At 44.7% G+C, this 25,727-nt stretch overlaps 2 protein-coding genes across 3 annotated transcripts in view; one reads left to right on the top strand and one right to left on the bottom strand.

Moving 5' to 3' along the window:
• Positions 1-18,528, top strand: part of cdc5l (CDC5 cell division cycle 5-like (S. pombe)) — a 23,739-nt gene extending 5,211 nt beyond the window's left edge. The window contains exons 5-19 of the mRNA XM_056610120.1: positions 1,271-1,370; positions 1,467-1,593; positions 3,175-3,266; positions 3,906-4,050; positions 4,370-4,555; positions 4,951-5,099; positions 5,314-5,491; positions 5,816-5,980; positions 6,094-6,174; positions 7,377-7,628; positions 7,868-7,975; positions 14,906-14,995; positions 15,240-15,371; positions 17,400-17,480; positions 17,570-18,528. Coding sequence (XP_056466095.1) covers positions 1,271-1,370; positions 1,467-1,593; positions 3,175-3,266; positions 3,906-4,050; positions 4,370-4,555; positions 4,951-5,099; positions 5,314-5,491; positions 5,816-5,980; positions 6,094-6,174; positions 7,377-7,628; positions 7,868-7,975; positions 14,906-14,995; positions 15,240-15,371; positions 17,400-17,480; positions 17,570-17,683 — 2,000 coding nt within the window. The 3' untranslated portion in view covers positions 17,684-18,528. The remainder of the gene's footprint in view (positions 1-1,270; positions 1,371-1,466; positions 1,594-3,174; positions 3,267-3,905; positions 4,051-4,369; positions 4,556-4,950; positions 5,100-5,313; positions 5,492-5,815; positions 5,981-6,093; positions 6,175-7,376; positions 7,629-7,867; positions 7,976-14,905; positions 14,996-15,239; positions 15,372-17,399; positions 17,481-17,569) is intronic.
• Positions 17,330-25,727, bottom strand: part of supt3h (SPT3 homolog, SAGA and STAGA complex component) — a 23,116-nt gene continuing 14,718 nt past the window's right edge. For both annotated transcript variants that reach the window (XM_056610121.1, XM_056610122.1), the window contains exon 12: positions 17,330-18,354. In XM_056610121.1, the coding sequence (XP_056466096.1) occupies positions 18,313-18,354 (42 nt within the window). In that variant the 3' untranslated portion in view covers positions 17,330-18,312. The remainder of the gene's footprint in view (positions 18,355-25,727) is intronic.

The raw sequence follows: 25,727 nt of genomic DNA, 5'->3' as shown, positions 1-25,727 counted from the left end.
AATTACTGATCTCTTCTCATTCAGTAGGCAGTTGTATAGCAGACTAAAAAGAAGAGTGTTCATATTGTTCTGTCTCTCATCCATTCTCGGCTTTCACTCATACTCGGACACACACCTCCAGGTTGGCTCTATACTACATAACTGGTCCTTTCTCCCGTCATAATAATGTTACTGTATGTGTGTGTGGCGTGGCATATAGATAGCTTTGTATTTTTTAAACATTAGTATTTTGAAAGTATTTCTCATCTCACAGAAACCAGAATAAATCCTGTGTTTCTGTGCTGTGGTGTCGACAGCACGGATCTCCAGTAAGGTTACAGGACAGCACGGAGCTCTAGTAACGTGTTCTAGGAACGTTATAGGACAGCACGGAGCTCTAGTAACGTTACAGGACAGCACGGAGCTCCAGTAATATGACAGGACAGCAGCACAGAGCTCCAGTAACATGACAGGACGGCAGCACGGTGCTCCTGTTAACGTGAAGGGACAGCACGGTGCTCCTGTAACGTGACGGGACAGCACGGTGCTCCTGTAACGTGACGGGACAGCACGGTGCTCCTGTAACGTGACGGGACAGCACGGTGCTCCTGTGACGGGACAGCACGGTGCTCCTGTGACGGGACAGCACGGTGCTCCTGTGACGGGACAGCACGGAGCGCCAGTAACGTGACGGGACAGCACGGAGCTCCAGTAACGTGACGGGACAGCATGGTGCTCCCGTAACGTTAGAGGACAGAGCTCCAGTAACATTACAGGACAGCACGGCGCTTTAAGGGCAGCAGTAGTTTCTTTCAGCTTGCATTGTATTCCAAGTTTAGCGAAAGACATTAGCTTGAAAAAAAAAAACGTGCAAGATGTGGAATGATCAGTCGTCTCTAAACAAAGATTAGTTCTGATTGAATCTCTTCCGAAATCGTCCGGATAACATTTTCGTCACGTTTTTATTCGTGATGAAAGTGTAAATAGATTTGGTCATTGCTTTTTTCGTCATAAATTTATTTTTGTTTGGTTATCGTCTCATTTTCGTCAGTGTAAACATGTCGTTGAAGAAAACTGACGTCAACTATATTCATAAACTAAATGCACACTGCCTGGAACCAGACAGTAAAACAAACTGCATGTTATGTAAAACGACCTTCAGAACGAGCAACAGACGACCACCATAAACATCATCCACAGAACATTGGTTCTGTGTATGCTCTTTAAAGACATTGTTTTGTGTTGAACCTTTCTGAGGTGCATCCTAACTGTATTGTTTGTATGAACCCAGATGAGCTGGAGATGCTGTCGGAAGCCCGGGCCAGGCTAGCCAACACCCAGGGTAAAAAGGCCAAGAGGAAGGCCAGGGAGAAGCAGCTGGAGGAGGCCAGGTAACGTCCTAAAGCCCCCCGCCACACACTGTGGAGTCCAGTGGCTCTGGTGTCTGACGGGCCTCATCACCACTGCTCTGTTGTTCCTCCCACCAGGCGTCTGGCTGCACTTCAGAAACGACGGGAGCTGAGGGCGGCAGGCATAGATGTCCAGAAGAAGAGGAAGAAGAAGAGGGGGGTCGACTACAACGCCGAAATCCCCTTTCAGAAGAAACCCGCCCAGGTTACCAGATCATTTTAAACACCTTTCAGGACCCTGCCGGTCACTTTATACACCATTCAGGACCCTGCCCGGGTCATTTAAAAAACCTTAAGGTCCATGCCCGGGTCATTTTATACACCACCAGGACCCCGCCCGGGTCTCCACAGCTGGTGTCTTTTCAGCTCTCAAGGTGATGGCCATTTATTCCGATGGTTTATTGGAAGTGAAGTCTGGTCTTGATTAGGGCTGCACGATATGGGCAAAATATGATATCCCGATATTTTTTGGCTGAATGGCGATATACGATATATATCTCGATATTTTCTATAGAGTGGGTTAGATGTTTTTTTTCTAAGTCAAAAGCCACATGTGAGATGTTGCAAGCACTTTTATTAAAACATAGGTCAGTATGACTGCAACATGTGATTTTGTATCGTTATTTTAAACAGAATTGAATGAAAAAAAAAAAGGGACGTTTTTCACCTTCTTCACAAAATAATCACCTATGCAAAACATTATAAAGCTGTAGGTTACACACATTAGCTACCAATAAGAGCATTGGCTTCGTCACATTGTCCTGTGTACTACGGTGAGGGTTTCAGTGCGCCGTAACTTTAATCCCTCGCCCCCTCCCTTCTCCGTTCCATTTGGGAACATGTTTGGTTTCATTTCGCTTGTTTCGTATATTTTAATTAATTAATTAAGAGCGTCACCAGAGGGCGCCCACAACACATTTGCCGAGCGCCGGCCCTGGTTTCGGGGCAGAAGAAACTGTCGCGGCCGGTGATGCAGCAGCACAGCCACAGAGTATTACGCATTCCTTATACTGCACTTTGTACCGCTGGTGTAAATGGTGGAACAGATTTGTCGTGCTTCCACTTTTAGTCGCAACGGTTTTGCTACACTCTCTACAGATGACCTGCAGCTGCTGCTCATCTGTTTTTTTTTTTAAACCCGAACTATTTCCACATTATGGAGCCGTTGTTTCTCCTCTTTGAAACAATTTCGTCTACCGCCGCCGTCTCGTTTTCTTTACGGGTATCATCCATGCTTGTTGTGTTGTGAGGGGGCGGCGGTGGCGGGAATGAGGCGTCTTTGCACACGGCACGTTCGGAAAGACAGAGTAGGAGGGGGAGCGGTCGCGCTCACAGTCTCCAAGGCAAGCGCTGTAGACGCTTGAGGGGGAAACTGACCATTTTAACGCATATCGATATAAACTATATTGTCAAATCTTGTATCCCCGTGGAAATTATATCGATATATCGTACATAGCCGATATATCCTGCAGCCCTAGTCTTGATGACCGCTTTGTTTTTTCCTCCTAGAGCTTTTTCGGATATTGAACTTCCAGTATGAATTATTCTAACATCTCTAGTCCCCCGGCTATAATACAGTGCACACTGAGCTCCTTTCTATGAAAACAAGGAGATACAGTGGAACAGGTCTAGCATGCTCCTGTTTTATCACAAATATTTACTCAAAACAATGAACACGATTAGATTGTCAAATTTCACCATATAGAAGAGAGATCGAAGTAGTTTTGGATCCACAGTGTGGATAAACAAGCTGTCTTTTTAATGCTGGCTTGTGTTTCCTCTGTAGGGCTTCTACGACACCAGCATGGAGGAGTACAATGCGCTGGAGCCAAACTTTAAAAGGCTTCGCCAGCAACACCTGGAGGGAGAGCTACGCAAGTCAGTTCCACACGGATCCGCACGGCACACACTTTCCCACACTGTACACACTCTGTCCCACACAGATCCACACTGTACACACTCTGTCTCCACACAGACCAACTGTAAACTTTACACACTGTCCCCATGCATACTAACTGTACACAATCTCCCCCCACACGTACCACCTGTACACACTGTCCCCACAAAAATTCAATTGTTGTGGGGATAAAATTGTCCCCCTCTGTAGCTATTTTTAAATCAAATCTTAAAACTCAACTCTACTCTATTGCCTTTAATTCAGTATAACCTTTCTTTTACCTCATCTTTATTTAATATTTTAGTCTTTTGATCCTGATTGACATTGATTTATTGCATTGTGGAAACATCTAGCCAACATTGTTATTGTTATTACTGTCATTATTACTATTGTAACTGTTATTATCGTCGTCTCAAATGTATGATTGTTGTTTTATTATTCTTTTTTAAATATTTATTCTTTTTTTTAGCACTTTGGTCAACTGTTGTTTTTTAAATGTGCTTTACAAATTGATTTACACCCACACTTAACACAACATGCAGAACATTGAGCTAAACAAACTGAGGTTAAACAGAGGATAATGAAACCATTATGCGAGGACTAAAGCGGTTTGTGTGCAGTGAGCGCGAGGAGCGGGACAGGAAGAAGGACAAGCAAAAGATCAAGAAGAAGAAGGAGAATGACCTGCCATCTGCCATCATCCAGACCAGCGGCGTGGCAGAGTTCACCAAGAAGCGCTCTAAGCTGGTGCTGCCGGCTCCGCAGGTAGACATGATGGAACTCGTGTATAGAACTCTATGGATCAACCATAGAATAGTATCTTCAATGCATGCTTGACCATTGGGAGGATTAATCCTCCCCGCTAAGTTATTTATTTGTTCCCTAAAACCGTAATGTGCTTTTAGGGACTTAATATCAAATGTGTGTTGTCTGTGTTTCATTGTAAATGTAAGGTTTAAATAACTTTCTTTAAATGTGCTGTACTGCTATCGCTGCAAGTTGGATAGGAATAGGTATATGAAACTGTAGAAGGTGATCATGGCCAGAGGCAGTATAAAGACCAGTCCCTATCTGAATGCCTCAGATCAGCGACGCGGAGCTTGAGGAGGTTGTGAAGGTGGGTGTGGCCAGCGAGGCGGCCCGCCAGGCCGCGGAGGAGAGCGAGAGCGGCAACTCTGCCTCCTCTGCCCTCCTCTCGGAGTACAACCTGACCAACAACCAGGGCCTCCGCACTCCCCGCACGCCGGCCGCCCAGGACAAGATCATGCAGGTCAGTCCTCCTTCCTGCCGTTAACCCCATATGCACAATCTGAGGTCTTGCCCCAATGCACACATGCTGAGGTCTTGCCCCAATGCACACATGCTGAGGTCTTGCCCCAATGCACACATGCTGAGGTCTTGCCCCAATGCACACATGCTGAGGTCTAACCCCCATGTACACATGCTGAGGTCTAACCCCCATGTACACATGCTGAGGTCTAACCCCCATGTACACATGCTGAGGATCAGGATCCGCACTAAACCCCCGTGTGTGTGTGTGTGTGTGTGTGTGTGTGTGTGTGTGTGTGTGTGTGTGTGTGTGTGTGTGTGTGTGTGTGTGTGTGTGTGTGTGTGTGTGTGTGTGTGTGTGTGTGTGTGTGTGTGTGTGTGTGTGTGTGTGTGTAGGAGGCCCAGAACCTGATGGCTCTGACAAACATAGACACGCCCCTGAAAGGGGGCCTGAACACGCCGCTGCACCAGAGCGACTTCAGCGGCTCCACCCCTCAGCGCCAGCAGGTGCAGACGCCCAACACCGTCATCACCACACCCTTCAGGTACACTGTCTCAGGGATTATTATGGGATGTTTTGTGTCTCGCCCTACGAAATGCCAGTCTCTCTGTAGTAGGTGGTGGGTTTGAATGTTTTAGGAAGGACTTGGTGCATCCGGTTATGTTCCTGGCCTTTTAGTCTCACCTGCATTATTAAAGAAGGTTTGAGTTGTAAACCGAGAGCAGCTATAATCTTGCGTCATGTCCCCATCTCTGTAGAACTCCAAGTCAGAGCCAGGGGGCGGAAAGCCTGACCCCCCAAGCCGGAGCCGCAGGGGGCCTGACCCCCCGTGGGGCCCTCACCCCCGGGACCACCCCCAGCCGCACGCCCTTAAGGGACAAGCTCAACATCAACAGTGAGGAGCAGCTTGCGGACCCTGCTTACGCCAAACACCTGGTACGTGGCCACGCCCTCACCGCCCTCAATCTCATTAGGAACATGAGCACCACCTGGTTCCTGGTCATGCCCTCACCCCCCTCAGTCTTATTAAAGCTTGGAACCATGGCCACCCAAATAACACGTTTTAAAGGTGCTGGAGTTGAGATTTGTACAGGGTGCAGTAGAGAGAAGAAATGGATTTTCCTCAAACGTGGAGAAGTGAAGCCCCTTAGCCTCCGTGTTGGGCCTGAATGTGACCCTGAGCCAATCAGGGAAGAGTTGCCCTGGTTGGTCAGTATAGAAGTGAGCCCTGTTTCCCATACTGTGCCTCTCTCCCCACAGCTGAGGGAAAGCCTACAGCAGCTGAAGCAAGGCCTGATGTCACTTCCTGTTCCCAAGAATGACTTTGAGATTGTGCTTCCGGAAAATGCAGAGAGTGGGCTGGAAGACACAGAGACGCCTGCAGGGTTCATTGAGGATGCTAGCGACATGGAGAACCGCAAGCAGGTAGTCACCTCCTCAGGAGCACTGGGACATGGTCAAACACGTGCAAGATGCACGCATTTTGATTTGAAAGTGTGAACCATGCTTTTCAAAGTGTGTGTGTGTGTGTGTGGCAGGCTGTGCGAGACTTTGAGCGAGAGAAGGAGCTGAAGCTGCGTCACACTCCGGTGCGAAGGAATCTGCCAAGACCCACAGAGGTGAGTGACCAACACGCCCAACGTTGGATAGATCGATCAAAGTCCGCTCCCCACCCACACTGCCCAAACGACTCCTGCAACTCATAATCGTTCCCAAGCTCTCTGGTTCCCGATGGCGTGCGTGTGGTGACACGACCATATGAACCAGATGAAGCATACCTCACGTCAGCATCAAGTTCCACAAGCGTACCTTGAGTTAGTATGTGTCGTATCTTGTTGTTTTTGTCATTCAGAGTACGACATTGAAGGCTCCTATAACACGTGATTATATTAATTTGTCGTTCTAAAACGATTAAACGATTAATCTAGCGATTATTTTTTCGATTAGTCGACTAATCTAACGACTAATTTTACGATTAATCTTACGATTATTATTATTATTTTATTTTTTTATATAGCATAAGTCTGCATGATTGTTGTTGTTATGCTATTTGATAACAGTTTACTAATACTGCCACCTCAGAGCCTCAACTTCAAAAAGGATTTATGTAATTTAAATTGTCAACTTGTAGTGTGTGTTTACTAATTAGAACTGGTTGATAGATCGTGGAATTTCGACAGTCAACAGCTAGACTAGAACTACATAACATGACAAAAGTTCTCTTTTCACCAGAGTATAAAATCCGAACCCGACAAAGTCTATTCATAATATTGTAATGACCACGGAAGAGGCAGTGAATGAAGTGATTAGACGGCTTATTAGATACCTAATAAACCGTTGGAACATGCAAGACCGATCCCCATAGCAACGCTGGTAAACAAACTCTCGGAGCTCGGCTATAAGACCTATACGTTTTATACCATATAGGTCTTGCTGAAGGCATTTAATGGTCCGAATATTATTAATAAATATTCGAATATATTCAAATATTAATAAACAAACTAACTTTTATCTTTGGTTTACTACTGCGACTGCTTGATAAATGAACATTCCAGTGCGGGGAAGGGGAAAAATCAACAGAACTTACGGTGTTTTGCTGCCATCCTGAACCAGAGCTTCCAGGGTGTTTTTGTTTTTAACGTGTTTTTTTTTTGCTCTTTGAGCCTCTGTGCTCCCAGCCTCTGTGAGCCTCTGTGGGACGACTAGTCGACTTTTTGAAGTCGACTAGTCGTCCCAGCTCTACTCTCTGATACTATAGTATAATGTTCAACATCTGACTGATGCATGAAGTGACTGTTTGTGATGTTTCTTCTTCTCTCAGGTCAATGAGTCAGTACTTAGGCCCGCCTCCGTTGAGCCCCTTTCTGACCTCCAATTGGCTGAGGAGTTGATCAAACAAGAGATGATCACCATGCTGCACTTTGACTGCCTGCACCATCCTTCGACTGCCTCAGCCAGCCAACTGCAGCGCTTCAAGTCCAGAGGGACTGCCTCCGCATCCAACAACGCCTCTCACATCGCATACCTTGAGTCGAACAGCTACCAGCCAATCAGCACAGAGGAGATGGAGCAGGTAACCCTACACTCCATCATTAGGATTGTTTTTACCGGTGTCTTAAATCCGGCCTTTCAGTGTGTCATTGAACTTAATTAGGGATAGATTAATGGAGTGTACTGTTCCTGAGATACTGTTCACATATGTTCATGCAGGCCCTGCATTCATTGCCCCTCATAACTTTTAATCAGAATAGTATTCAAATATCGCTTCGCAAATGTTCGCTATTTACTGTGTCTGTCTGTCTGTATGTGTAGGCCTCAGGTCTCCTGGTAGCAGAGATGGACGTGGTGAAGTCAGGGATGAGCCACGGAGACCTCAGCATGGAGGCGTACAGCCAGGTGTGGGAGGAGTGCTACGGCCAGGTAAACATGGCTACATTAAAGGTCCCATGGCATGCTACTTTATGGATGCTTTGATATAGATATTAGTAGGCCCCAAACACAGTATTTGAAGACGTTCCCGAAGTTCAGCCGTGGTGCAGAATTACAGCCACAACGAGCCAGTCGCACATTGAGCTTTCCCCAAATGTGATTTTTCGGTGTCTGTAGCTTTAATGGAAATGAGGAGGAGAGAGGTGGGTCAAGGAGGAGGGTGGCGTTGAGGGTGTGGCCTTGAGCAGCTAAATAATATCATTATCTATATTAGGGCTGGGCGATATATCGATATTTAAAATATATCAGGTTTTTTTCAAACGCGATATGAAACGAGACCATATCGGCAATATCGATATAATTTAATTTGCATTGAAATTACAGCACATTTGTTCCAAATAACACTAGTTTCGAACCGCGCCTGCCGCCTGCTATTTTTGAACTCTGCTTATGTCTCTCCCGCTCTGCCTCCGGCTCACACACAGTCTCTGCCCCTCCCCCCCTCCCCTTCCACTGACACGTCACTTTTTCAAATCGCGAAACATGAGCCGTGTTTGAAATCGTTCACTATTCATTGGGTATTTTAAGTGCACTATATTGTGCATGAAATATACCACTGAGAAATCGAACACCACTACAAAATGGCGCACCCTATATAGTGCACTATATCCGTGATGAGGAACGATTTTGAACACAGCTATGGAGTCCGCCTGCACAAACGGCTCCGAGGAGCTTGTTTGCAAGCGAAAGACCAACGGCTCCATAGTATGGAAATGGTTTGGATATAAGGTGTCTGACGAATTACAAAAATACGTAATTTGAAGAGTGCTTAAAAACTGTAGCAACCAAAGGGTTGCAATTCTGTGCATAATATTCCGGAGGTGCACACAGCTTTTGGCCGTGATATTATATATTATAATGTCAACCTGGTCTCACAGGAATCCGTGAAATTACCACGGACGCTTAACTCGAAATCCGTGGGATAATCACGGAAACACGCCGATTTCCTTGATGTGGCCACGGAATTCACTCCATTGCAAGTTAATGACACTGATGTTCCGTGGCTCACACACGGATCCCTGTTTCAACCAGCAAGTCGACCACGGGCGCTTAACTCAAAACCCGTGGTGGTCTCACTGAAACACTTAAATTGTCCTTGATGCGTCCACGGAAGTTGCTCCAATGCAAGTAAATTACACTGATATTCCGTGGCACACACAGATTCCCGTTTCAATCTGTGTGTGTGCCACAGTACACCACGGCGGGGGCTTAACTCAAAGTCTGTGGTGGTCTCACGGAATCACTTAAATTGTCTGTGATGTGGCCACGGAATTTGCTCCAATGCAAGTAAATTACACTGATATTCCGTGGCACACACACAGATTCCCGTTTCAATCTGTGTGTGAGCCACAGTTCACCACGGCAGGGGCTTAACTCAAAGTCTGGTGGTCTCACGGAATCACTTAAATTGTCCGTCATGTGGCCACGGAATTTGCTCCAATGCAAGTAAATGACACTGTTATTCCGTGGCTCACACACGGATCCCCGTTTCAACGAGCGAGTCGACCACGGGCGCTTAACTCAAAGTCCGTGGCGGTCTCACGGAATCACTGAAATTGTCCGTGATGTGGCCACGGAATTTGCTCCAATGCAAGTAAATGACACTGTTATTCCGTTCTGAACGGTAGGAATAGTAATTGTAAATCGAAACGGTAGGTAGGTATAGTAGTAACGGTAACTCCACAGTAACTTCAAGGTTTCTTAAGCCCAGTTCAGACCAAAGAATCCCCTTGCAACGAGACGGTTTTAGAACGTCGCAGGGGCGGTGTGAACGGGTCGTCGCAAGGAGTTGCAAGGAGTCGCCAGAGATTGAACATGTCAAATCGCAAGGTCCAGTTTTAGAACGCGGCGATTTAACTATTTATCTTCAGCCAATCACAGCACAGAACAACTTGTACGTCACGGCCTTACTCCGTCCCAGTACCGTACTGTCCACCCCAGCATAAAAATATCCGATTGAAATATCCGATATCCGGTGAATGACAAAACACAGTAACTCTAGCCTACTCTCATGCAAAATAAAACTAATTGCAAACCTAACTAATCGCAAACCTAACTAATCTAACCTAACCTACGCAAATGATGCTGTTGCGGCTCTCTGTGCCAGAGCGTTCACAGTTGCTAGGGAAACCACCTAGCGTCGCAGTGCGTTGCAGCCAGTGTGAACGGCCCAGTTTTAGAACGTCGCAGCCCGTCTCGTCGCAAGGAGTTGCGAGTTGCAAGCCGTTGCAAGGTGAATTTTTGGTCTGAACTGGGCTTTACTCAACGAGACCCAAACATAAAATAGTGTCGTTACGATTCAGAATATTTCGGAGGCGCACAAAGCTTTTGGCAGTGATGTTATATATTATAATGTTCTCAAATACGAGGCGGAGGCAGTGTCTAGTCCACGGTTTATTCAACCATCAAACTGTATTCAATTCCGAACGGTAGAAATAGTAATGACAAATCTGCGCGGAGCGCGCTGGCCCACCCCCCCCCCCCCCCTCGACAAATATCGATATTTATCTTATATCGATATTCTGCTTGAAGATATCGAGATATGACTTTTGGTCCATATCGCCCAGCCCTAATCTATATCATGTAATATATATTGTCACGGCCAAAAGCTGTGTGAGCCTCCAGACGATCTTAGGAATCTCAAACGGCCGCGTCGGGTTCTCCGATGTCTCTGGTTCTTCCACGTCAATCTGAAGTAGACTGAACCATGGAGGTGAAAGGGATTGTTGCCCGTAATGGTTGACCGAGGTTGTCTCCCGCCGGAGCCTCGCTGCCGAGGGAGCGCTTAGGCACCACCGCCTCCTGCAGCGCCGAGGCAGTGGTCCCTCGGAAGCGGGGCTCATGCGGGAGACATTCGCGGCCAACAATCCCTTTCTCCTCCATGTCGTGGTTCATGTACTTCAGGGAGTCAAAGCCGAAGTTCCTTTCCCCCAATTCATTTCTCAACCATGGCTGAGATAACCCCCCTCTCCCCTGTTATGCGCCATAACACCAACAGCATAACGGTTATCCAAATAACAAGGAAGTGTACACTTGGAGCTGAAGCTCTATATCTAAATAATATCATGATACATAGATATCTATATCATATAGGGATGCAAACAATTAATCGATTAATTGTCGATAAGAAATTACTAGATTAAAATAAATTAATTGCGTTCTGAACCCTTAATTCCCCGTCAGTCCACGTGAGGGCGTGCTTGACGCCAGACGTACTTGACGCACACGCGGGAACTCAAGAGAAGCAGTGCTCTGACGACAACAAGAAAAACGAGAAGCGGGACACAGAGGATGAAGAGGGCAAAACGGAGTGCAGTATGGAACCACTTTAAGTTGGTTAATGACGACAAAGACGCCAAATGCACAATATGTGGAAGTACAACAACTCCACAACTTCGTTGAATTACCACCTAAATACGTCACATTCAACCGTGCTTTGAGCAGCGAGTGGTTCTCGGCCTACAATCACCAGTGTTGGGACGAAGGGTATGTGATAGGGATGGGCACGAGTAGTAAATTCCAAACTCGAGTGATCGAAGGAATTCCTTGAGGATCAATCGAGTACTCGTTAAATCAAATCTATTTTTAGAATGCAACGCATCTGCAGCAGGAATAGGCCTGATGATGAACGGCAATATTACCAACCAAACATGTAATGCTTATTCTCCATCAAAACAGTCAGAGTTATCAGAGTATTCATTATTTATTTTTGCAAACGTTCAAAACACATTTTCCTTACAAAAATAAATATGCGTCTCACAATTTAAATCACGTCGAACCGTCGAAAGGCCTGTAACAGTTTAAAAAAACAAAACAAGTAGCCTAACCATTGCAAATAAATGCTTAAAGCTGCAAATAAAACGGCAAATATGTAAAATACTAAGCGTTGTGATCTTCTCTACACGCCCGGGATTACAGCTGCGTCTTGCGGCGGTGAAAATAGCCGACATACTTTCACCGTTGCTGCGGGTCTGCTTTCCCGAACTCACCGTTGTGTTTCAGGAGCATATGTTGCCGCATAGTACTTTCTGGTAGCTCGATTTCGCTTGGCATATATTACATTTCACCTTATGATCTCCTATTTCTTTAAAGTATTTAAATTCTTCGCTGCGGTTTGCTTTAACCGCCATCTCTTAACTTTTTGAATTCTGGCGTGCCTGCACACGGGACGGAACGCGCCATGGAAATGGATGCATTTAATTTTCTTTGTGCCCACGTCATGCGTTAGTGGCGCCAACAGAAAATTGATACATTTGCTTCAGAAAACTTTGTTTGTGTGTATATGCAAACTCGAGTTTGCCTGTCCACCAACCAAGTTCATTTGTAACGAGGAGTACTCGAGTAATCGATTCCTCACGCCCATCCCGAGTATGTGACTCCACGAAAGCAGAGGGAATTACCCAGCGGATATGTAACATGGTTACTACATGGTCATGCTGCCGATAAATGTTGTTGACAGACAGGGACTTCGAGAGGTAATAAAGTACATCGAGCCAGGGTATTATATCCCCTCTAGAACAACCATAACCACCCGCAAGGAAGAAGGCCGAGTTTAAAACACAACTTGCAACCGCAAATGTGGCCCTCACAACAGACTGGACTTCCTTGACTACCGAAAGCTACATCACATTTGAGCGTTTATTCTCAGCAACTGGCCTAACATTAACAGGCTGCGCACACGACTTACTCCTGACCATGTTGATACGCTGATATTCTTGAACAAAAATAGATAGGTGTATCTATGCGATAAGGAGCACTAGGGAGGTTTTTGTTTTACGAAGACCGACACATCTATCATCAGGCAGCCTATATTTTAAGTTAACTTGAGCTACGACAGTCCAGTCCTGGTCTACTAATGTTATTGTGATATTGTCACATTTCCCAGTTTAAGGGGGATTATATATCGTGCTAATAGTCCACGTGACACCTTATTTACTTTTCAGAATTCATTTTATTATTTATTATTAGGCCAAAAGCAGTGTGCTACGTTATTATGAATCACAAACGACTTTTTCGGGTTCTCCAAAGTCTCCGGTTCTTCCACATCAATCTGAAGTAGACTGAACCGCGTGCACATATTGTACCTGGGGCGAAAATTGTACCGCCTACGTAATTTGCGTTCGAAACATTACGCCATCATTTGACGCGATTGTCCGTTGCCAGGCAGGTTTCATAATACAGAAAACACTTGTTTATACTTTATATTTGTATTGAATTTAGCTAGTAAACTGAGTGTTTAAAGTTTATCATAGTCTAGCTAGCTTGTGTTAACACTCAGTTTACTAGCTAAATGCGATTAAACAATAAAATACAATATAAATATAATGTTAGAAACGCTAAGAAATGTAATTTGTGCAATAAGTGTTTAATATGTTTAAGTGTTAACTGTTTAATTTTGTCTTGTGACGCTCAATGAATGAGCGTGAATGTTCATGAACCTTCCTAAGTCATCGTTCGACGCGATGGTCCGTTGCCAGGCAGGTTTGGAATTTTCGAACGCAGATTACGTAAGCGGTAGGGGTGCAACGGATCATCATTGATCCGTTCGGATCATCTATTTCGGTTCGGCACACGCATGATCCGCGGATTGATTTATGAAAAAAAAAATTGTGCGCATGTTCAGTCCACACACAGCCGCCTTAACCATTCCTGCTAGTTCCAGGGACAGAGCTACTTAACACGCTCTGGGTAAAAGTCTGCAACAGTTCCCTTTTCAATAAGCAAACAGTCCTATGGCTCGTTGTGATTTATTGTCCTCAGCGTACAACATGAAGAACAGTGGGCATGGAAAATAAAAGTAGGCTAGACTTCGGGGGCTACTGTAACGATAACTGCTGCTTCCAGTGCTACGTCTGTTTCCATATACTCGCGCTGCCACACAGACGTAACACGTAGCTGACATAGCGATTGCTAACATAAAGAAAAAAAAAATCGAGCATGGCCACGCATTTACAGCGACATCACCCCGGTGTTTCACTGACAGGAGTGAAACCGAAAGCGGCTCAACAACTGCTCATCACCGCGGCATTTAAGCAGCCCCTTCCTCCACAATCAGACCGGGCTAAAGCAATCACAAACGCTTTTTTTTTGCTGATCCGAAAAATTATCCGATCCGAGGAATGATCCGAACCGTGGGTTTTTTGATCCGTTGCACCCCTAGTAAGCGGTACAATTTTCGCCCCCGGGACAATTTTGTTGTGACAGTGCCTCGTTGCAACTGCCGGCAGATAGCATATCGCAGTTCATGTACGTCAGGGAGTCAAAGCCAAAGTTCCTTTCCCCCAATTCCTTCTCAACCATGGCTGAGATAACCCCAACTACAGTCTCGTTGTGGAAATACAAGAGACGTCAAAGAACCGACGTGTTATGCGCCATAACACCAACAGCAAACACTTGCGTTACAGTGTGTGTAATCACACACAAGTGGCGCTCGCACGGACGTGACTTATTAGCGGCCCAGATTCTCTCGGCGGGCAAGGCAGAGAAAGGGGAGGAGCTTAGATCCTTTATGACGACAAATGGGACCACATTCCAAATCAGCACGCTTGAGCCTCCGTTGTTTCAAAGGCGAGCAAAACACCTAATGCTCGTTTTACACAGAACGCAAGTTTTAGCCACTGGGGGACCATAGGCTGGTTAGGGGGACTCATATTTATGTTTAGAAAACCTCATAAAGGGAGATTTTCATGACACCTTTAACGTCTTCACCTTTCTGTTGACTATGTATTGATTCAACTAGACTTCTCCTTCAACCCTCAGAATGACAATTTCAATTTTCTTCTGGCGGCCCCATCTCATACTTTGTTTCCAGTACGCTGACACTAATCCAACATCATGCGTTCATATCCTCTGCTTGTGTAGGTGCTGTACCTCGCGGGCCAGAACAGGTACACCAGAGCTAACCTGGCCTCCAAGAAGGACCGCATTGAGAGCCTTGAGAAGAAACTAGAGGTAGAGACACACACTTCGGTTTTATATTCTCACATTTTGCGTTGCATGAAGATGGTCCTTTTATCATCAAGAGAAAGGGCAACATATTCAGTCAAACATTGGATTGAAGTGTTGCTTTAAGAAGCCATCAAACTGAATTATAGCTACTTACCAACACACTAGAGTTAGTTTATGTTAGTGTTTATCCTCTGTCACCAGCCCACTCATAACATAGAGCCGTGGTGTTGATCCTCTGCTCTGATAGGTCAACCGGGGTCACATGACGGCGGAGGCCCGCAGAGCAGCCAAGCTGGAGAAGAAACTCAAAGTGCTGCTGGGAGGCTTCCAGTCCAGAGCACTGGGACTTCTGAAGCAGCACAACGAGCTCTGGGAGCAGGTACCCCTATCCTCTACCTATATACCAGTAGCAGGTACCCTCAGTCCTATAGCTATAGACCAGTAGCAGGTACCCCCAGTCCTATAGCTATAGACCAGTGGCAGGCACCCCAAGTCCTCTACCTATAGACCGGTAGCAGGTACCCCCAGTCCTATAACAATAAACCAGTAGCAGGTACCAGTCCTCTACCCCAGGCATAGGGCTGCCTGATATGGACCAAAAGTCATTTCTTCAAGCAGAATGTCGATTTAATGTATATATCGTTATTTGTTGACGCAATAACATTGTTGCCGTTGCCGCGCTCCAACTCGTCAGTCGACATCCGGGGCGCCGCTCTGCTTTCATTCCCAGCCTTGCTGCCATGCTGTGCTCGTTTAACTGCCTCAGTGATTGCAAACTCAATCCTAAATTTGGGTCTAGGCCAGGGTAGCTAAACATTTTATAATTAGTCAGTCAAAAACAGTTGGAGCAAGATGTGGCAAAGGAGTTTGACAGACAGAGCCAGAGATAGAGCTGGATGGCGAGAGATAAGCAGAGTACTGCACGGGACTTATTTTGCAAACCCGCACCCGCCCGTACCCGCAATACTTAAAACCGCATCCGACCAGTGTTCAGACTAGGGCTGCAACAACTTATTGATAAAATAGATTCCTAAAAGCGTTGGCAACGAATTTTGTCATTGATTCGTTGAATTGCGCGATTAATGTGGCAGTTTACAGCCAGCCGCCGACAGGTTGGTTCATGGTTCATGCACGCGCAGTGAGCTTTAGTCCAACCGACTCCGAGCCCCAGACGGGCTCGGAGTCGGCACCGCTTGCATCAGTCATTCAAAGCAGCGGTAGTAATCACACAACAGGACGGTGTAGAAAGTCCTGTCAGTTAAAAATAGTAATCCAGTTTTTAAATCCATCTTAAAATCTGCAGGATATAGTGCTAGTTAGCTTAAAAGAAAGTCGCAAACAGTGTCAAATGTGATGTGTTCAGGTCAGCTCACTAATATGATAGATGTGTTCAAATGTAACACAAAAAAAAGAAATTGAGATTTTGGCGGAAACTTGTTTTCCCGGCAATATATAATGGATATTAAAGATGGAATTATGACCCCTTTAAAGTCCTTTCTTGAGCTATGATCATCTTATCAGCATTAAAGCAATAATACAAGTTCTATTTCAACAAAATAATAGAAAAGTATCAATAGTGGTATCAATAAGGGTTAACGATCTGTCATCTGAGAGAAATTAAGATGATTTAATTTACTTTTAACCGTTAGTATTAACCGGTTAAGAATCGTATACATCCCTTATATACTGTGTATATCATACATTGTATGTATTTTTTGTGTTATCCCATTTATCTTTTATTTTTTTATCATCGAATATTAGTTTAAATAGTTCCAGGACGTTGGAGCAATAACCTGGTGTTTTTACACTGCAGTTTTAAATGTTGCTCTTGTTATCCGATTCATCGAAAAATTATCGACCGATTAAATCGATTATTAAAATAAGCGTTAGTTACAGGCCTAGTTTAGACAGTGGCGTAAATTACATTCCGACCAGTGGCGTGGTGCTTTAGATTGCTGTGCAAAAAAAGGCATGCTGCGCCATCCCTCAGTGCAATCTAAAGCCCTGCACTGAGCAGGGATGGCGTGGTTAAATCTAGCAATCTGAGCAATATTGGGAAATGAATGACCGGGATCTCCGCACCACGATAACACACCTAAAGAGTTTGATAACACACCTTTGACCCGCACTGTTCAGGCGTCCGACCCAGTACATTTTTCACCCGTTTCATCCAAATTGTGTGGGTCACCCGTCGGGTGCAGAAACCCCTGCAGGACTCTGAAGCAGAGTGAGGAAATGGCAGGTCCGGCTCGGAACGTTCTTTTTGGGCGCAAATGCGCTGTTATCAACGCAAATGAACTATCGATGTTGACGATAGTGTCTTGTTCGAAAAAATATCGATAGACCACCCATCCCAGGCACAGTACATTAAACTGGGTGCTGAAGCTATTCTGTGCATGTCCACTAGGTGGAGCAGGCAGCGACCGAGCTGCAGACCTTCACACAGCTGAAGAAACAGGAAGATCTGGCTATACCCCGGCGACAGGAGGTGAGGATGAACAGCCATTGACACTCCAGTTTAAGTTTGAAAAACATTATTAAACGTGAATGATACATCACTCTGAATGTGTGTTTCAGGGCTTGCGGGAGGACGTTGAGAGGCAGATGGAGAGAGAGCGCGAGCTGCAGCACAGATATGGAGACCTTCTCATGGACAGAGAGACGGTGCTCTCTAACCCCCAGAAGTACTGACTCGGCCCGCTCCCACATTTTGGTGTCGGGCTCGACACGTGACCTTTGGGCTGATTCTATCTAGTATCAGATCTAGAACATGCTTTACCTTTACACACATTCCAGCACAGTTCAAGTCATTTGGGTGCAGTGTTGCCAGATTGGTTGGGAAATCTGGAAACCCTGCTTGGGCTTGGTGTTTGAGTCCAGGTATTTTGTCTATATAACTGGGCCTCAGCTAACGATATGACAGTGGCCTTTATACAGACATTCTTACTGCTCATCTAACTTCACAGTAACAATGGGGACAACATTTCTTGCTCCTGTAACATGCATCTTCTGACTGTTTAGAACCTGTGTGTGGCCGCTAATGTAATTTGTCGAGTGATATCCAAGGCTTTGTGAGCATGCTCAGTCGAGGTATTGGATTCTGTACTAGTGATAATAAAGTTACTTTTTGACAAATTGTCTTGTACTGTGTATGAATGTTTAGTTTTACAATTATGATCATACAATTTGAACAAAATCTTGCCGATAATGTCAGTTAATATGAAGTAGCATTTTAATCAATGGCTGGACCAATAATAATTAAAATGTTATTTTAATGTACCAAAGAATGTAAGCAGAAGCTGTTTAAATACTAGGAATCCTCAGCAGGCAAGGAACATCATCCCACTGCGGCGATAGGCATTCTGGGAAATTAAAATACATTTAGATTTAGTACACAGTGGGTCGGTTTTGTTTATCCAACAGATGACCAACATGAACATTTATTAAATACACAACCTAGATGAAAAGTAAAAAGGTTTTGCTGATGGAAGTGCCATGACACGCTAAAGGTACGGCCACACCAACCGCGTTGCTCGCGTTAGGGGCGTTGAAAATCGGCATTTTTGCATAGGGAACCATTGGTCTAGGCGCGGTACACGCGTTGAAGCGTTGCGTTGGGCGCGGCAGTTGCACGTAATTACGCACGTAAACGCAGTAACGCGCCCAACGCCCGGAGTTCAGAAAATTGAACTTTCAACGCTCCAACGCGTGACGCTTAGCCGCGGTAGCCAATCAGCGTGGAGCTTGACCTGACGTCACTGGCAGAGAGTAGTGAGCTTGCACAGAAGCATACGGCCGACATCTTTCTTTTTTCTTCTGGGTGGAAATAGTAACATAGTTACGCCATTAAATGCGTTTATGGAAACATTTCTAGCGAGAAATGTGCATTTTACTTTCATAATGTTCGCTCAGTGAATGTGAAGGATGTTTGGTTTGATAGTTATGACGAAGAGGGAACGCTCCGTTCACTTGCATGGACAATGGACTCATCTAGCTGCGTTGGCGCGTTGACGCGTTGGAGCGTTGAACCACCACACACTGGTCAAGCGTCAGGTTAAGGCGGCTGCATGCTTCAGCGTTGGTGTTACGTTGTTGCGCAAAATTTACTCAAAGCAATTCATGCTCCCTTTTAGGTTGCGCGTGTTGCCAAGCAATTTACCGCCAGAACAGTAGGTGGAGTAATATGTGGAGGAAAGTTTTTCGTTGAAGACGACCTCGAGAATGACGTCTTTGTCTGTGGGAGTCGTTGGTTTGTTTATGTGCCAGATCGTGTTCTCCCCATACACAGTGAATGATGGCAACAGACAGAGGAACAGGGGTGATGAAGTTGTTGATCATTGGGGTTGTATAAATGTGCATATCTCTCTACATTTTAAAACGACATAATGTGTTGGCAGCAAAGTTAACTTCACTTCAGGTTAATGCTTTTGTATATGAGCCTGCCGGGTGATACTCCAGACAGGAAGTAGTAACCAGACCAGCAAACCAATCACAGCCTTGCAGGCTGGGCGGCTCGCGTAAAAGCTTACGTAAAAAATGACGCAAGTCTAGAAAAATCGCCCGACGCACGCAAGACGTGAGAAGTCGCGCAAGGGGGGCAAGGGCGCGCAAGGGCCTCTTGCGCTTGCGCTTACGCTTACGTAACCGAGCATAAACCAGCCTTTAAGGCGGCTGCATGCTTCAGCGTTGGTGTTACGTTGTTGCGCAAAATTTACTCAAAGCAATTCATGCTCCCTTTTAGGTTGCGCGTGTTGCGCGTGTTGCTTAAGCAATTTACCGCCAGAACAGTAGGTGGAGTAATATGTGGAGGAAAGTTTTTCGTTGAAGAAGACCTCGAGAATGACGTCTTTGTCTGTGGGAGTCGTTGGTTTGTTTATGTGCCAGATCGTGTTCTCCCCATACACAGTGAATGATGGCAACAGACAGAGGAACAGGGGTGATGAAGTTGTTGATCATTGGGGTTGTATAAATGTGCATATCTCTCTACATTTTAAAACGACATAATGTGTTGGCAGCAAAGTTAACTTCACTTCAGGTTAATGCTTTTGTATATGAGCCTGCCGGGTGATACTCCAGACAGGAAGTAGTAACCAGACCAGCAAACCAATCACAGCCTTGCAGGCTGGGCGGCTCGCGTAAAAGCTTACGTAAAAAATGACGCAAGTCTAGAAAAATCACCCGACGCACGCAAGACGTGAGAAGTCGCGCAAGGGGGGCGCAAGGGCGCGCAAGGGCCTCTTGCGCTTGCGCTTACGCTTACGTAACCGAGCATAAACCAGCCTTTAGGCGCTTCCAACGCGTCAACGCGCCAACGCAGCTATTGAGTCCATGTCCATGCAAGTGAACGGAGCGTTCCCTCTTCGTCATAACTATCAAACCAAACATCCTTCACATTCACCGAGCGAACATTATGAAAGTAAAATGCACATTTCTCGCTAGAAATGTTTCCATAAACGCATTTAATGGCGTAACTATGTTACTATTTCCACCCAGAAGAAAAAAGAAAGATGTCGGCCGTATGCTTCTGTGCAAGCTCACTACTCTCTGCCAGTGACGTCGGGTCAAGCTCCACGCTGATTGGCTACCGCGGCTAAGCGTCACGCGTTGGAGCGTTGAAAGTTCAATTTTCTGAACTCCGGGCGTTGGTGCGTTGGGCGCGTTACTGCGTTTACGTGCGTAATTACGTGCAACTGCCGCGCCTAGCGCCCCCAACGCAACGCTTCAACGCTTCAACGCGTGTACCGCGCCTAGACCAATGGTTCCCTATGCAAAAATGCCGATTTTCAACGCCCCTAACGCGAGCAACGCGGTTGGTGTGGCCGTACCTTAAGACTGCTCCGCCCCATTCAATCCCCTGGTGTTTTGTTCCTAATGGAGCCTTCAGCACAAAACATTTGGGTTGGAAATGCGTTATCATTCATGTGTGCGTTAGTGGGTGTGAACATTACCACAATGTTTGTAAAAATGTCTTACATTTTATTTTACTTCACTTATTTGTATATTGCCCTTCAGATTCATTTTGTTCTCTTACACGCTGTTTTTACAACTCTCAAATCCTACCTCCAGCAACTTCGATATGGAGGACCACAATTGTCACGGAAATAGTAAAAGAAATAGACTCAATAATAAAGTAATTCATTATTTGATGGGCAATGAAAGAGGAATTAAAAAAAAATATTTACAAATTAAATATTAATCCATCAATAAGTAGCTCAAATTAAAAAGGGATTTACAAAAAACAAAAGTCAATAAATACATTAATGAATTCATAAATAAATGATGCAATTAAAATATCGATTTGAAAATGCAGTTTAAAAAGAGAAATAAATAACTGGATTCACAAATTGAATTAAGAACACAGATTTTAATCAGGCATTTAAATGGGCGATTTCCTTGGCATTTGCATTTCCATTTCCCCGCTGCTTTTCCTTTTCGCTATTCGATTAGCTTAGTCATTTAGCTTTTCCGTGACACTTTGGTCCTTGCGCTGGTAAGACGAGGTAAAGCAATGCAAATTAGCCATGTAACAAGATCTCTGATGGCATCACCTGGCATGTCATATGCAGACGTATGACATGGATGTGGGAAGGAGAAGGTGGGTTTTTTTAAGCACTAGATGGAACTAAATGGAAGAAACACGGAATAACACAATAAATGCCATAATTAATTTGGCTGACTGTCGACAGTAATGTTCCAGTTGACTATGACTATGCTCTAACGAGGTTGCTTCAGCTAAGGGAAAACTTGGAAGCATCCAGCTGCCATTTAGAGGACGCTGTTCGGGCCAAGTTTGATGAGGTGGAGCATTTAATTCGCCAAATTGGTAACATTTCAGAGATTCAGCCCTGTCTTGACATACAAATGCCGCTTTTCCACTGAATGGTACCAGCTCGACCCGACTCGACTCGCATTTTTTGCGTTTCCACCGCGAAAACTTGGTACCTGGTACCTGAAGTGGCTGCTTTTTCTAGTACCGCCTCGCTCTAGGTTCCAAGCGGCTGAGCCGATGCTAAAAGGTGACGTCGGCAGACGGCCGGCCATTGATTGGCCAGAGAGTGTGACGAAGTCACGAGAGCGACATGGCAACTGTCACGTTAAAATTGTACCGGGGGTGAAAATTGTACCGGCCTACGTCATCGTTTGTTTACATCCTGACAACCTGCCCGGCAACAGACGACGCGATGCAGAAAACATGTTTCCAAACGACGAAATAACATAATACAGATAGCGGATCGCTATCTGTATTATGATAGATAGCGATAACAATTGTTTTTACTTTATATTTGTATTGTATTTAATTGTTTAATCGAAACAATAAAAGAATTTGCCCGCGAAACGGGCGATCGCGTCAAATGACAAATGTTTTGCCCGCGAAACGGGCGATCGCGTCAAATGACGTAGGAGGGTTCTTGAAACATAATACAGATAACGGATCGCTAGACAACACTTGTTTTTACTTTATATTGTATTGAATTGTTTAATCGAATTTAGCTAGTAAACTGAGTGTTTTAAGCAGGTTTCATAGTCTAGAATGTTCAAGAACCTTCCTACGTGATTTAACGTCATTTGACGCGATCGCCCGTTTTGCGGGCAATTTTTTTTATTGTTTCGATTAAACAATTAAATACAATACAAATATAAAGTAAAAACAAGTGTTATCGCTATCTATCATAATACAGATAGCGATCCGCTATCTGTATTATGTTATTTCGTCGTTTGGAAACATGTTTTCTACATCGCGTCGTCTGTTGCCGGGCAGGTTGTCAGGTTGTCAGGATGTAAACAAACGATGACGTAGGCCGGTACAATTTTCGCCCCCAGTACAATTTTAACGTGACACAACCATGCTGGTAACAGCCATAGCAGCGCCGCAGCCAACATATTCCACTTCTTCAACATGCCAGCTAATAATAGTAATGTTATCGATGTCCTCCATTGTTGTTATGTGGGTTCTGTCCGGAGCTGTGTTCGAAATCGTTCCCTATCATGGATGTAGTGCACTAAATAGGGTGCACGCCATTTTGTAGGGTGTTTTCGAATTCTCAGTGGTCCACTATATAGGGCACTATATAGTGGACTTAAAATAGGGTACATACGATGTTCCCTACATGTTACTCCCGTATACCACAATGCAATGCGGTTGTATTTTTCCAGGGGAGAAGAAGAAGCTGAATAACCGCGAAAACGAATACATTTAGGCCGTTTCTCAATTCCTAGCACGCGTACTACGGACTCGATGACTTGCAAGCACGTACTTGGCAAGTCTGTACTTCAAGCACAGACTTGCGAGCACGCGAGTACGCACCTGCGATTGGAACAGCAGCGGACTCGATGACGTCACCACCTCTGCTCGTCCGTTAACTGCGCTACGGCCTCATTTAGGCATATACTACTGAACAATATAAACAAATGATATAAAACAAAATCCCAGCCTCTTTCATTTTCAAATAGTATGTAAATATTCTGAATGAATAAAAATTGAAAAGATATGCGTGTCCTTTCATGTGTATAAGCTATACACACACGACTTTATATATATGTATATATTTATATATTATTATTATATAATATAAATATATATATAAGTTAAGAGTAACTTAAGCTACAGTTGTGCGTCTTCTCCATATTGTCCGCCATCGTACTGCTGCGAGTGCGAAATGCATCCTGGGATTTGTAGCGGTTGCAAGCACACACGAGCCAACTCTCGGTGAAATGGCGAGATCGAGCACGCATCAAGAACACTTCCGGGTTTTACGACAGTACTCGCTTGATGCGTGCTTCGAATTGGAACAGTGCTCGGGCAACGACTGATGACGTTTCACGAGTCCACGAGCGCACAAGTACGCGAATTGAGAAACGGCCTTAATGATGGAGTCTCCGGCTTGTGTTAAGAAATGTCAACAATTTATTTGGGATTTAACATAGAATATTTATCATTCAAAATTAATTTAAAAAAACTTGAACAAGGAAATGTAACATTCAACATCAATACAACCTCCAGCCCGGTTTGTTTAGATGATGTCGACGCATCACGTCACACAAATACCAGGCGCATTTACTGACGCAAATGACGTTTAGAAATGTTCACCGTAGTGTCCGATTTCTCGTTCCCTATTCCCTATATAGTGCACTATATCATGTACACTATATAGGGAATAGGGAACGAGTGCATAGGGAACGATTTCGAACACAGCTCATGTGTGGGTTGCGTAGGTGTTGTTTGCGTCGCGTACAAAAATACGTCACGGCCCTTTCGCGCTGCCGACCCCGCCCACGTCCAGGAGGTACTATTTGCGGTGGAAAACGACCCGTGCTGCTACCGTGTCGAGTCGAGTCGAGCTACATGTGCGGTGGAAAAGCGGCAAAAGAGACCAGTTACAGCTGCAGATCTCCTTCGGAATCCCGCGCAGGGAGATAGCAAGACGTTTTGGTGTGTCTTTGAAAACTCCCCATCGCAGGATTGCACTGCGGTCAAGCCAGCCGACCCATCGAGATCTGCAGTCAAGCCAGCCGACCCAGTTTTTTGCTGTACCTGTTTATACTAGCCATTACGGTAATAGCGTCTCAGAACTAGATTAAAATAAAAGCATTCGTCGGGTACATACATGGACAGGGTACATACAAAAAGACAGTCAATAAAAGCAAATACTATCAAAGGAAGTGTACGGCCGTTGTGATATTTACTTTCAAAATAAAAGCCCACCAAACGTTCCAATATGAGACATATTATATATGATTTTGGATTCGATTTAAAAGAAAATGCCCTGTTATTCCATGTTCATTTCACTTCAGAGTTATACTTCAAAACCCCATAGGGTCACCCAAGAAGTTTCAGAACATTCTGATATGGAGTTACAAAATAAAAGCCCAACAAACATTCCAATATGAGACTTATTACAAATGATTTTGGATTCGATTTAAAAGAAAATGATACATTAGATATGATTTAGGTATGAATTTGGATTAAATTTAAAAGAAAATGCCCTCTTATTCCATGCTCATTTCACTTTATCTAGTGGGCTTTTAATTTGAAACTACGAATCAGAATATCCTGAAACTTCTTGGGTATCACTATGGGGTTGTGAACTATGACCCTGAGGTGGAATGAGTCCGGAATAGCAGGGAGTTTCCTTTTAAATTGAAACCAAAAAAAGATGTAATAAGTCTCATATTTCAATATCTAGTGGGCTTTTAATTTGAAACTACACATCAGAATATCCTGAAACTTCTTGGGTATCACTATGGGGTTGTGAACTATGACCCTGACGTGGAATGAGTCTGGACGGGCGTTTCCTTTTAAATCGAATCCAAAATCATATGTAATATGTCTCATATTGGAATGTTTGGTGGGCTTTTATTTTGAAAGTAAATATCACAACGGCCGACTTCCTTTGATAGCATTTGCTTTTATTGACTGTCTTTTTGTATGTACCCGACGAATGCTTTTATTTTAAACTAGTTCTGAGACGCTATTACCGTAATGGCTAGTATAAACAGGTACAGCAAAAAACTGGGTCGGCTGGCTTGACTGCCGATCTCGATGGGTCGGCTGGCTTAACCGCAGTGCAATCCTGCGATGGAGAGTTTTCAAAGACACACCAAAACGTCTTGCTATCTCCCTGCGCGGGATTCCGAAGGAGATCTGCAGCTGTAACTGGTTTCTTTGTATGTCAAGACAGGGCTGAATCTCTGAGATGTTACCAATTTGGCGAATTAAATGCTCCACCTCATCAAA

Source organism: Gadus chalcogrammus, chromosome 15 (genome assembly GCF_026213295.1).
Source record: "Gadus chalcogrammus isolate NIFS_2021 chromosome 15, NIFS_Gcha_1.0, whole genome shotgun sequence".
In the NCBI taxonomy this organism is placed as follows: Eukaryota; Metazoa; Chordata; class Actinopteri; order Gadiformes; family Gadidae; genus Gadus; species Gadus chalcogrammus.
Note: the sequence above shows the minus strand (reverse complement) of the source record. Positions and strands in the feature narration are given on the sequence as shown.